Source organism: Podarcis muralis, chromosome 14 (genome assembly GCF_964188315.1).
Source record: "Podarcis muralis chromosome 14, rPodMur119.hap1.1, whole genome shotgun sequence".
Classification (NCBI taxonomy): domain Eukaryota; kingdom Metazoa; phylum Chordata; class Lepidosauria; order Squamata; family Lacertidae; genus Podarcis; species Podarcis muralis.
This window is the reverse complement of record NC_135668.1, coordinates 29,921,290-29,934,703: the sequence shown is the minus strand read 5'-3', so window position 1 is coordinate 29,934,703 and position 13,414 is coordinate 29,921,290. Positions and strand designations below refer to the sequence as shown.

Genomic DNA, 13,414 nt, shown 5'->3' with positions numbered 1-13,414 from the left:
TTACATTCAAGGAGAATGTTCATCTTAAGAAAGGCATGGCTAAAGACCCTTTATAAAAAAAGGGTGCTTGCAAATCATAAATAGGGTTTTATCATTTCACACAGTACTGGATTTAGAAACCATCAAGGCCTGGTTTACTCTGCACATGCTCAGGGAAATGCATGTTTTCCATATATCCCAGAGCTGGAACTTCTTATTCAAATCCCAGCCAGTCCTGCCTCAAATGTAGTTCAGGGACTGCACCTGGGAGGCAGGGAAACCAAATCCCCACTCCCCTTGGCTGTATCTTTAATTAATTAACATTTTTATTGTTCCCAAGGGTGGGTTTCCAGCGATACGGTATCCAGTTATGAAATGAAAACAAGTAAAGCCGTAGCAACGCTCTGCCTGCTTCAGAGACATCTAGCAGCCTCCCACTCCCATCCGTGGGGCACTCGTGTCATATGCAACCCACAGTCAGGGCTGGGGAACCCGCAGAAGGTCAAAAGCCACGTGGCGATCACCGCCTGGCGCAACAGCGTCTGCTCACCAGGAGATGCAAAGGACTTCCCCCCCCCCACAAGGGGGCAGCCTGCTCTCTTCGCTGCAGCAAGGAAACCAGCGGAGGGGGCGGGGTGTTCCTCCGGGCCAGCCTTCTCCACCCTGCAGCCCTCCAGATATTTTTGTCTACATCTCTCATCAGCCCCAGGGTCATCCTACAGCCGTGTTGGCTGGGGCTGATGGGACTTGCAGTCGAAAACATCTGGAAGGCACTAAGAGAGAGTGTCTTTGGACATATTAATTGGTTAAAAATACATCCTTCTTCGTAATGCAACTCAGGGCAGCTGACAAACAACATCAGAGCCAAATGCACAAATCAGCGTTTGTGCGCAAAAATCAACAAAGCCAACGAGACACAATGGTGGAGACAAACAAAGGGAGAAAAGAGGTGTTCTTGTCCATTGACAGCACATGTGTTTCTCTCCCTACTGAGTACCACTGCACAGCCACACAATCTGGGAGGAACCGATTTCTCCCAAAGCCAGCCCGCCTGTAGGCACCCTAGGCTGCTCCTATACCCCCTTCCCCAGTCCCATAAGGCAAGACAGGTGGGAGGTTGTCTTGCAGGTTCCCGTGCCTGATGGGGGTGGGGTGGGGCGGGGGTTGCCCATGTGCTGCCAGTCTTGGGTAGATGCTTTTCAAAAGCATTGGTGCCAAGGCAAGCGGCAGTTTGGGACTTGCAGGAAGTCTAGCGTCCTGGAATGTGGTCCTGAGCAGGGAGGGAGCCCCACCAAGGCAAAAGGGCAACGGGCCCTGGCAGGGGTTGGGAGGGGGCACTTTGCCCGGAGGAGAGGCACCCCCATGCAGCACCTACCTTGCAGCCAGGTGGCTCTTCAAGGTCCCAGGCTGGCCCTTCCCAGGTGACAACAGGGGCATCTGCTGCTGTTTGCTCCCCAGGCCAGACTCTGCCTGGTTTGTCCATGGGCGACCTCATGCAAGGTGAGGGAGGGCAAGGAGTCCTCTGCAGCTCAGGAGAGGCCTGGATCTGAAGAGAGGGCGCTGGAGGCACCCAGGTTTCTGCAACGGCAGCAGGAGTCTCATCCTGGAGGCCACAAGGAGGCAGTGGCCAGGTTCTAGAGTCGGGGACCTGGACCCCCTGACCCATTCCGATCAGGCAGGTTGGGGAGCCCATCCAAGTCTCAGGGGCTGGTCGGTCCTGGGCCGGGGACTCTGTGGTGTCCTGGTCTGACCTCCTTGCCTGGCAGCAGCCAAGCCCTGAGAGGCACAGGGGGCAGTGAGGCCGTGCCAGCACTGCCCTCCTCTGCACCAGCGCCTCCTCACTGAGGCCCAGCTGCTCAGAGAGGTGGGTGATGTAGCGGATGGCTAGGCGGAGCGTCTCGATCTTGGTCAGGCTCTGCCCAGCTGGTGCCACCGAGGTGGGCAGGTAGAGGCGCAGGGTGTGCAGGGCCTGGGCCAGGCGTCGCATGCGGTGCTTCTCTCTCTGGCTGGCACTCTGGCGCTGGCTGCCGGCAGCGAGGCATGATGCCCTCTGGGGTGCCCTGGCCTTTGGGAGCCAGCGGTGGGCCTGCTCTGGGACCAGGCTCCGGCTGTAAGCCGTGGAGGGGCTGCAAATGCCCACGGAGGGGGCAGAGCAGGAGCCGGCCTGGCCCCACGTCATGGCCCAGCTGGGGACAAGGAGGTCCTGGCCAAAGAGATGGGCTGGAGAGCCGGACATGAGTGGAGGACAGCGGCCACTTTGGCCTGGACGTGGGAGGGGTCCTCTTTATGCTGCCCTGGGAGGTGTGAAGTGGCACCTCGCAGGTTTGTGGGAGGGGTCAAAGGCCACAGGGGGGACCCCAGCCCTGGAGCTGTGGGAAAGGCGGCCTCATTTGCAAAGGTGTGACTTTTCGCTGCTCTGCTCCTGATCGTTGCCACCCTGGGCTTGGGAAGTGTGCAGAAGGCAATTCACACAGTCCTGTCAGCTGCTAATTCTCTTTCCAAGCCTCCCTTGGCTCCTACTGCCTCCCCTCCTTGGCCAGGGCTCCTGAGTAGTTGCCCTCGCAGCGAATATGAGGGGACCTTGACCTGCCTCCAAGGAGACCCGTCCTGCTCCCTCTTGCAGTTACTTCCCCAGCACCCCAAAATGTGCAAAGCTGCTTGCTGCAGGACCTGTAGATTTCTCTTCCCAGGAAGGTTCCACAAATCCAGAGAGAGGGAGAAATTGTCTTCCCTGACAATAGGAGGTTCCCTCCTATTGGACAGCATGGCCTTCATGGGAGAGGGAGAAAAGCTGTTCCCAGTCCCTTGTTTCTCCTTGCCTTGTATGTGGCGCCTTGGGTTAAGTACTTAATTCGTTCCAGAGGTCCGTTCTTAACCTGAAACTGTTCTTAACCTGAAGCACCACTTTAGCTAATGGGGCCTCCTGCTGCTGCCGCGCCGCCGGGGCACAATTTCTGTTCTCATCCTGAAGCAAAGTTCTTAACCTGAAGCACTATTTCTGGGTTAGTGGAGTCTGTAACCTGAAGTGTATGTAACCTGAGGTACCACTGTATTCAGGAGAGTAACATCATGTGGGATGCATATAGTACTGGACCTTTCTTTCCCTCCACCACCTAGCAGATGAATGGCGGTGTGTTAATTAATGCTTCTGGGTGGGCAGGTAGTGCTCAAGATGGTGCCCCAATTCCAGTGGTGGTGGTGGGCAGGGGAAGGCACAGTGGGAGTGGTGGGGTTGACCACCATTTGGGGCAGAGGCCTGGGTGTTTGGCCTCTGTTCCTCGTTCTAGCCCTCTCACTCCACCGGAGGTTACTGGCAGCATATCCACTGAACCCTCTGGCCTGATGATGCTGTTGCTGGATGCCAAATCAATCTGTAATAAATCCATGCTCTTTCACAATTTGATGTTGGGATAGATTGATCTCAGCATTCTGGTTCGAGCCCCACGTTGGGCAAAAGATTCCTGGATTGCAGGGGGCTAGATGATCCTCGTGATCCCTTCCAGCTCCATCATTCTGTGATTGTGGATGAGTGGGCTGATCTGGCTTAGGCGAGGAAGCTGGGCAAACCTGACGTCACCCAGCTCTGCCCACCTGGTTGTTCAGTGGTGCACCAAGCCAGACTGGGGGTTTGAGTCAGGGGTGTTGCTGTTGTCTATAGGAGCACCATCTTTTTGTTTGGGAAGCACCTGGTGCTGGGGTCAGAGAGACTGGTCCTGGTTACCTTGGGGATTGCCTGAACCCTTATAATATCCCAACTTGATCACTGAGACCATCTGCAGGAGCAGCATCGGTCATTCCTCAAATTGGCGAGGCTTGTTTGGCAACAACAAGCAACTGAGCTCTTAGGTCCAGTCCTGTGGAACTCTCTGCCACTTGTGAGTCAGCAGGCTCCTTTTGTGCCAACTTTTAAATGCCTGCGGAAACCTATCTGTTCCACCAGGTTAACTGATGTCTGTTTTTAACTTTTCCTTATATGGCTTTATTGCTGCAAACTGCCGCAATATATTTTTCATGACACAGCAGTATATAAAAATTTTCATAAAGAAACAAATAAATACATGAAAATAAGTTAAAGAGGACTTCTCCACTGCCTTCCTGAGAGCACATGCCCATGCCGTTTCATCTGTCAGTCACTGGATTCTTCTCTACCTGCTGTAACCTTTTCTCCAAGATGAAAGCATAGATCTCCTTTTCCCCATTTTAACTCACAACAAGCCTGCAAGGCAGCTTAAGCTGAGAGTGTGTGACTGGCCCAAGGTCACCCAGGGAGCTTCATGGATGGGCAGGGATTTGAACCCTGGTCTACCAGGTCCTAGTCCAACACTATAACCACTGCACTACCCTGGTGCTCATAGAATTGTAGGGTTGGAAGGCACCTGACCCAAGGGCCATCTAGCCCAACCCCCTGCAATGCAGGAATCATGGCTAAGCTGTCAATCATGAAGGCTGTGTCATACCACCACCAACAGGAACAGGAGGCACCCCCAGTGGCTGGGAAGCAACAACAAGAGATGGCTATAGCACATGCGTGGAGTTACTATTAGGTTGGCCACCATGAGCCCAGGATGCTGAGCAATGTGGGCTTTAGCCCTGTTCCAGCTGCAGGACTCTTCTGAACCCCATTCACTTTGGACCTCTGCTGCCTGCCATTGCCAGGCAATCTGCCTCTGCCCTCCTGCAGCAGCAGGGCCCATGGATTCCCCCCCTCTACCCTCCCCTTCACACCTTGAATATCATTAGCTGTGGTGCAGCTAAACTGATCCAAAGCGGGGATTGAAATCTGCCCGGGGGGGCCTCTTCACACTTCCCCAGGTCCTTATTTGGACAAGTGGAGGAGAGAAGGTCTTCACACTCAGCCCCCTTGCCCTGAGAAGCTGACCCACAAACAGATTTCACAGCGCTTGGGAAAAGCTGCCAGAGATTGGGGTCCACAGGGTGGGAGGTGGTGTGGGAGAAAGCCAGGGGACGGGGGATGGACCCATACTCTGCAATGATCACTGGAGGCCTTTTCATCCCCGAATTGGGCATTCCAAGCTGCTCTTTATCTGAAAAACCTCGGATGTGCACATCCTTAGCTGTTCCTTAGCCTTAGTCTTTTCTGTAATCAAAATGTTTACAGGGGGGTTGGACTAGATGACCCTTGAGGTTCCTTCCAGCTCTGCAGTTCTATGATGACAAGGCCTCCCCAATTCAGTGTCCAAACTCTGAACTTTCCTTCTCTGTGTTAGTAGCTATACAGAACACCACGGCATAGGTGCCAACTCCCTAGGGCCCTGGGTGTTTCCTCCTTTAATCCCGACAACAACCCTGTGAGATAGGTTAGGCTGAGAGGCAGTGACTGGACCATGGCCATCCAGTGAGATCAATGGCCAAGTGGGGATTTGAACCCTGTTCTCCCCCACTCGATAACTACTACACCACACCAGTTCTAGTAATGCACAATTGTCAAATACAGCGGTACCTCGGGTTACAGACACTTCAGGTTACAGACACTTCAGGTTACAGATTCCGCTAACCCAGAAATAGTACCTCAAGTTAAGAACTTTGCTTCAGGATGAGAACAGAAATCGTGCTCCGGCGGCAGGGTGGCAGTGGGAGGCTAAAGTGGTACCTCAGGTTAAGAACAGTTTCAGGTTAAGAACGGACCTCCAGAATGAATTAAGTTCTTAACCTGAGGTACCACTGTAGTAAAGCCATCCTCCTCTGTGCTGTGTGAAGCGGTCCCCCTTTTCCTCTGCTCTAAACCTGCTAACATTCAGCATCATTGGATCGTCCCACTGGGCTCTAGGATTATGAGAGAGAAAATATCTCTATCCACTTTCATCACACCAGGCATGATTGTATACATAGGTAGTAGGAGTCCCCAATACCCCCAAACCCTGAGTGTGTTCTGCATGTACTAGAGGGTGTGCCCCAGAGGGTGCTCGCCATTGCTCCTCCGTGTTGGGCTCATCCCTCCTGTGCAGGTAAGGGGCTGTCACTCATCAGATACCTGACCTGGCAGCAGCCATCACCACAAAGATGCCCTATGCTCCATCCTCCACAAGGGACCCCCCCATCCAGCTCTCCCAGGATGCAGTGCTTGCATGGGGGTCTCTCCTGAGCCCACCAGTGCTTGCCCAGGTGTGCTGGTGTTTGTGTTCAGCTCTTGTTGTCTCATCACACTTAGCCCACGTCGGTATTTTGGAAGCTGCCTTTGCTCTGCGTTCCCTCTGGATCTTTCCCCAAAAGGTCTGTTTCCCAGAACGGCAAGGCTGGGTTTCCCTGGCAACCTTTACACCAGGGGTGTCAAGGGCCTCCTAGGCAGGGCCTGGGAAAGCTGCCCCCCCCCCCGCCCTGCCGTAGTCCGTCCAGCTGTTTCACACTCTGGGACAGTGGGCTCCAGAGACTAGTCCAGGGCTCAAGGCAGAATCTGCTGGGAATGGGGGAGCAGGGTGTGTGTGTGTGTGTGTGTGTGTGTGTGTGTGTGTTGCTCAGTTTGGAAAACTCAGTGCAATCAGGCCTGCAATGGAAAGTCACCAACACCATCATCTGTTTATTTGAATCCCACTTTCCCACAAAACTGTTCTCAAAGTGGCTCATAACATATCAAAGGAACAAGTATAGCAATTCAATAGATAGATTAGCAAAAATTAGGAATGACATCAACTATTACTATATATATATATTTAAAAATCAATCCACACAAGTTTGCATAAAATAATACAAATAAACCAACCTAATTTAACAGCTTACATCTAAACAAGAGATAAGATTGTGCCTAACAAAGAAATACAAATTAGTGTACAAATCTCCCACATTGCTCTAGATGCATCTATTTCCAACAGGTTTTGGGTTTTTTACTGCATTTTTATCCCAACTTTTTTCAAAGCAGCTCAAGATGGTGTACATGGTTCTCCCTCTACTTGTTTAATCCACAACAACCTTGCGAGGCAGGTTAGGTGGAGAGAGACAGTGACTGGCCCAGGGTCACCCAGTCAGTTTCACGGCTGACTAGGGATTTGAACCCTGGTCTCCCAGGTCCTAGTTCAGTTCTCTAATCCAGTGTTTCCCAACCTTGTGCCTCCAGCTGTTTTTGAACTACAACTCCCATCATCCCTGACTAGCAAGACCAGTGGCAAGGGATGATGGGAATTGTAGTCCAAAAACAGCTGGAGGCACAAGGTTGGGAAACACTGCTCTAATCACTACACCACACTGTTTGGACTCAAGACTCAATCTTCATAGATCCAGGGGCCCCACCCTACCTCGCATCTGGGGTATTGCAGACACCCGCACTCTGGCTCACACCCAGAGGGGCTTGATGGCCACTATTATCATGAGATCTCGCTCCACAGAGAGGCCAGTAAGTTTCATTCCACATCCTCCCAACAAGCTGCATCCATCCATCTGGGCTGGGGATGAATACTATGCAATAACTGATACTAAACTGAAGGGAACTCCTAACAAGTCAACAGCCTTGAGGAAGGAGACTCCAGCTCTCTCTCCCCCCTGTTTGCCACCTGAAGTTTGAACCCTTGGGTATGCTAGAGGCTGCTTTGCTTCCTCCTGGTGCCCCTCAAGATGTGGGTTGAGTGAGTGCATGTGCCCATATGCCAGTGGCAAACCTTTTTACCCTGTGAGCTGGGCAACCAGCAGGCATCCTTCTGCTCCTCCTCTGGCTGGCAGAGGAGGGGACCCAAAGCTCATTAGAGGGAGGGTGTGACTGGCCGGCTGGGCACATTCCTCAGGCCTCTCGCTGGCTCCTGGTGGTGCCAGGTCTCCAGGCTGGGAAACTGCACCCTGGATAAGAAGAGGCCTGATTCTTGAGGTCAGGGCTGATTCCGGTTTGACAAATCGGTATGCCGTTCCCCATTAAAGAAGTCCTGAACTGATTTACAACCAAGGTGAAAATACAATAATAAAATGACAAAAACAGATTAGAAACAGATTGTACAATATATCCAAATATTGTTGGTGTTGCCCAAGAACACAAAAGATGTATTTGCATGATGCCAAAATAATGGCAAGGTTGGCTCCAGGTGGGCCTCTTTGGGGGAGAGTATTCTATATATGCAGGGGTGGTTGGGGCTACCACAGAGAAGTCCCTGTGCCAGTGGCTGGTAGATCCTCTCAGTGAGCAAAGAGGGGCTTCTGGAGGGGCATCCCTCCTGGAACTGTCCAACTGAGGCCCTCAGGCTGGATTAGATATACCGTGCAGGTTCCTGGCACTGGAGGCATTTTCCAGCCACAACAGATCATACAGTAAGTAACTTGGGGGCCTAGTGTGTGCCATGCACAAAGAGCCATACAGCTCACTGGGAGGCCTACCTTGCAAGGGTGTTGGAAGGGCAAACGATGCTTATGCTTACTGTACCCTGAAAAAGCAAAGGCTAAATCACATGCACCAAAGACTGACTAGTTAGGAGGGAAACTTGCTTTGCATCATATTCCTTAGGGGCAGGGAACACAAACCACATGACTATCAGTCCTTGGACCAAGCTTGGGATTCCCCAACCTGGTGCCCTCCAGCTGATGTGAGTTGTACTCCAAAAACTCTGGAGGGCACCAGATAGAGGAAAGCTGATCTAGTCCTCCTTTGGCTGAGGAGGGGCTCAATTTTGTCCCTGGCCTGTGGCGGGGCAGGGAGCTGCTGCAGGCCCTGATGCCTGCCTTTGCATGTGGCACTTGCTGCCCTTGGGCGCTGCTTTGGCACCTGGGAGCCCCTTCCAAAGCCAATGAGGTTTCCTTTGTTCCCGGTCAGTCAGACTCATGTCTCATCCCACCTGCCCAAGTTGAGGCGCCCCATTCACCCCCCATAAGAAGCAAGGGCCCATTTAGTAGAGTGTCCTGTTCTCACAGTGGGCAGCCGGACTCTTATTACGGGAAGCCCACTAGCAGGACCTGAGCACAAGAGCACGCTTCCCTCCGGTGGCTTCCAGCAAATCCAATTCCATCTTCAAATATATCTCAAGGGCTGTCACATGGAAGATGGAGCAAGTCTGCCCCGGAGGCCAGGACCCAAACCAATGGATTCAAGCTACTGTACAAGAAAGGAGATTCCAACGAAACATCAGGAATAACTTTCTGTTGGTAAGAGTTGTTAAACAGTGGAACTGACTCCCTCGGGAGGTTGTGGACTCTCCTTCATTAGAGGTTTCTAAGCAGAGGTTGGATGGCCATCTGTCATGGATGCTTTAGCTGAAATACCCGCATTGCAGAGGGTTGGACTAGATGACCCTTGGGGTCCCTTCCAACTCTGCAATTCTATGATTCTATTAAAGCCACGAAAGTTGGTGGTCACGAGGGCCTCCTGCGGGAGGTAGTTCCACAGTTTTAATTAGGCACTGCGTGAAAAAAATAATCGCTTTTCTCCTGAAACTTGTTGCGGGTGGATTAGGGTCTCTTAGAGAAGGGAAGGGGCGTCCCCAACGTCCCCAAAGAGGACCCCCCTCGGCCGGGGTGGTACTCCCTTCCCCCCATTCAAAGGGCCCGGCTTTGATGCGCCGCTGGGCTTCGCGGAGGTGCCAGTTCACACCTTCGGGCCGGCATAAAGGCCGGCGGCCGCCTCTGCGTTCTCCCAGAGCCAGCTCGGCTGCAGCCATGGCCCACGGCTACCCCACTACCCCACTCGGGAGCCCACCTCTGGAGCTGCCCTCCTTCTGGGCCGCCCAGCCTCAGCCTCAGCCCCAGTACCCGACGTGGGGCTGGCCCGACGGCTCCAGCAGCGCCTCCCCGGCCTCTTCTCCGGACTCCTGCGGCTTCTCGCCCTCGCCCTGCCCCTGGAGCAGCGCGGGCCTCGAGGCCAGAAAAGGCAGCAGCGGCAGCAGCAGCAGCGGAAGCGGCCGTCGGGCCCGGCTAGGCTTGGGGCAGCGCCAGAGCGCCAGCCAGCGCGAAAAGCACCGCATGCGGCGCCTGGCCCAGGCCCTGCACACGCTGCGCCTCTACCTGCCGGCCTCGGTGGCGCCTGCCGGGCAGAGCCTGACCAAGATCGAGACGCTCCGCCTGGCCAGCCGCTACATCGCGCACCTCTCCGAGCAGCTGGGTCTCAGCGAGGAGGCGCTGGCCCGCGCTGCCCGACGCCCCCCGACGGCGCCCGATCCCCTAGCTTGGTCTCGCGGCATCCAGCAGGACCCCCTCGACGCCTCCTGCTGCTGTCGCTCCCCTGCCTCGCCGTCGACCCCCTGGCTGCTGGGTTCTCCGTCCTGCTCCGGAATCGGGGCCCCTGCCGAGTCCTCCACCGACGGAGGCGGGCGAACAGAGCCGCCCTGGACTGCGGAGCTGGATCTTTCCTCGCAGGTACGTCCCTAGAGCCACACCTGGGCAGCAAGCTCCGTCCAGCGCGGACCGGCAGCGCCTTGAGCATGTGGCCTTTTGCATGCAGCTCTGGGCCTCCTCCAGCTGCAAACGGCCCTTCCGACTCCCGGCTATTCTCTGCTCCCCCTGGGCAGGTTCAAGGGAAGCCTTAAAGCGGGAAGGACCGTCGCAGCTCCGGGCTACGCATGCAAAAGGTCCCAAGTTCAATCCCAATGGGATTTCCAGATAGGGCTGGGAGAGAAACCCTTGCCTGAAACCCTGGAGAGCTGCTGCCAGTCAGTGCTGGCAATACTGAGCTAGATGGACCAGTGGGTCTAATTCAGATGTTCAGTTTCCTGTTCAGCAGCTGAGCATAAGGCAAAGCAGGGGACAGCCAAGAACAGAGGGCTCCTTCTGCCCCCCTCCCTGACCACTTGCCCTTGACTGATGCTGACCCCCTACATTGCTCTCTCTCTCTCTTGCCTCTCTTTCCAGATTCTCCCCGATGAGCTGGTGGCTTTCCTGGAGGGCTTCCTTCCCCCGGCATCTCAAGGCTGACCTTCACACCCCCTCGCCTGCCCTGTGCCAACTGGCCTGACTGGCATCTGGAAGCTCAGGAGCCCCGTGGGGACATCGCCATGGCAAGAAGTGCTCTGGAGCAGAAAGACCCTCCTAAACTGAAAGACTCTTTCTTCCCTAGAGGCAAGGACCTTCTAGGAAGCAAGGTGCCAATTAAGCTCTTCTGCCAGCTGCCCCTGCCTTCCCTCCCTTCATGTTGCTTTGGAACTCTAAGAGCAGCTGGCAAGGTTGTGGCATTTGTGAACAAACTTTGCCCTAATCCCTGCTGTGATAGACAAAAGGAAGAGTCACTGGCATGGCTCCCACAAGAGGCATTGATTGCCACCAACGTGGAAAGGGTTAAAAAAAATTAAGACCAGAAGAGTGCTGTCAGTGGCTACTAGCCACAATAGCTATCTTCTGCCTCCATGGAGGCAGGACATCTCTTCTTGTGTTCTGATGTATTCTGTCCTTTGCCTGCTTGGCTCCTTGTGGGCTGGCTTTGTGTGTAGGGCAGAAGAGGACGTTGCTTCCAGTGTGGTGTAGTGGTTAGTGCGCTGGACTGGGACCTAAGAGGCCAGGGTTCAAATCCCTACTCAGCCATGAAGCTCACTGGGTGACCCTGGGCCAGTCACTGCCTCTCAGCCTAACCTACCTCACAGGGTTGTTGTGGGGATTAAATGGAGAGGGGGAGAACCATGTATGCCAGCTTCAGCTCCTTGGAGATATAGATGCAGTGAATCAATGACTCAATCAAGCTCCAAGTCAGAACAATACACGGGGATGAGATGTCGGGACAGAGTGCCTCTGAGGAAGTGTAAAATAGCTTTCCTTTCCCACTAACCCTAACAAGTCCTGTCCCCGTCCCCCCCACATCTAAGGTTAATTATTGATGTCTTCCCCAAGGAGCCTAGACCAGCATTTCTGCCTCACAACAGCCAATCTGGATCTTTTCCTTGTCTGCATTTTTGGGTGCTTTGGGGGACAGAAGCCTCCTTTGTTACCCTATAGACTGCTGGTACTGTCAGTGGGGTAACCCTGTTGCTTTTCATTTGCCCTTTGTAGAATTGTAGAGATGGAAGGAACTCTAGGGGTCATCTAGTTCAACCCCTGCAATGCACTAATCTGTTTTGTCACAAGTCCACATCTCCATGACACTTGTGGGCAAGGTTATCTGGGGTCAGGAAGTGTTGTTTCATGAATCTGCTGGTGGCACCCTGCTCTGTTCTCCAAGAGAAGTGGTATTGGCTTCTCTGTGAACTAGATGGAGGTGAATAAATGTAGACTTAATCTTGAGTGGAGTAGACTGGGCCACCTAGGCTCACTGGCTATCTGGGGGACTGTGTGGCCTGGAAATTCCTATGATTCTCTGGACTCCTAGGCAGCAACGGATATGGCCTGGAGTCTGTTAGTCCACTTTTAGGGGTTGGTCTGGCTGCATTGCTGGAAGATGGAAGCCCACGTGGTCAGAGTTATCCATTCCTTGGCAATTTCTCAATGACATGGCTGCAAAGTGATGGGCCACAATGCCCTTGAAGGTCTGGAAGCATCATCTGGAACCTGGTACTGAACACAGCTAGGCTACTGATGGGTAGAATCATACAGTCATAAAATTGTAGCATTCAAAGGAAGCCAAGGGTCATCTAGTCCAATGCTCTGAAATGCAGGAATCACAGCTAATAAGGTGGTGGCAAACTTACTTTGCATATTCTAAAGCCTTTGCTCAGGTTGCCAGTTCCTTCCCAGGTCCAACAAGACTCTTGTTTGAAGCCTTAATTGGTCTTCCACCTGATGTCTCTACCCCACTCCACTCTGAGATCTACCAAGAAGTTGTGCTGCTTTCTAATCTAGATTAACAGGGCCTTCCATGACCCTGGAGAGGCCCCTCCCTCTTATTTTGCTTCCTTTTTAGAGGGAGGTGAAGGTGTTTGAGGGCTTAATTTTATGAATATTTCTTGAGCTGTTTTCCCCCAATTATTTTTATTAATTTTCTAAATTATTACAGATAAAACTGAATTGCTTTAATACAATTTCTTAAAATCAGGTTTCCCGCTCCTGTTGCAAACATATGTTTGAGCTGTTCTTTTTACTGCTTTTTCCACCTGATTTGTTGTGAGTCTCTAATAATGATATTGTTTCAATACTTATTATATTAATTGATGTTTTAAATATTTTTGTAGCTCCTCTGATTGTAGCTTTTACCCAGAGAGAACATGTGTGATACAAATGACTGTAAATAAACAATCCCACTTTAACCTATATGTTTATTAGAAGTTTATTTAACTGGTTCCAACTCTTAATTCTGCGAACTGATTAGAGAATATTTGACAGTGAAAAGCAATATACAGATTCTGTGACTGAAAAAACACACCCTATACAGTAGTTGAAGTGGAGTAATGCTGCCAAGGCAAAGACAGTTGGGTGGGGCCTTATGAGTGGGGGTTAATGGGTTAATGAAGGCCTGTTTCTACCCCTCCAAACCCAGCGCCCCTGCCAGGGTCACCCCAGACCTAGAGGGAAAGTTTTTATAGTCAGAATTTATTAATTTCAGCCAGGAGGAATCCCATTATTTCCCCTCTGTAAAAACCTCAAACATAAAATC

The 13,414-nt window shown here is 52.6% G+C and overlaps 2 protein-coding genes across 2 annotated transcripts; one reads left to right on the top strand and one right to left on the bottom strand.

Moving 5' to 3' along the window:
• Window positions 1-1,157: 1,157 nt before the first annotated feature.
• On the bottom strand, window positions 1,158-2,605 carry LOC114584388 (uncharacterized). Its single transcript, XM_077918862.1, has one exon. The coding sequence runs from the start codon at window positions 2,213-2,215 to the stop codon at window positions 1,229-1,231; it is 987 nt and encodes a 328-aa protein (XP_077774988.1). The 5' UTR covers window positions 2,216-2,605; the 3' UTR covers window positions 1,158-1,228.
• A 6,938-nt stretch (window positions 2,606-9,543) lies between these two features.
• On the top strand, window positions 9,544-13,071 carry LOC114584519 (uncharacterized). The gene is made up of 2 exons (XM_028706445.2): window positions 9,544-10,257; window positions 10,750-13,071. Exons 1-2 carry the CDS (start codon window positions 9,562-9,564, stop codon window positions 10,810-10,812), a joined length of 759 nt encoding a protein of 252 aa, XP_028562278.2. The 5' UTR covers window positions 9,544-9,561; the 3' UTR covers window positions 10,813-13,071.
• Window positions 13,072-13,414: the final 343 nt, after the last annotated feature.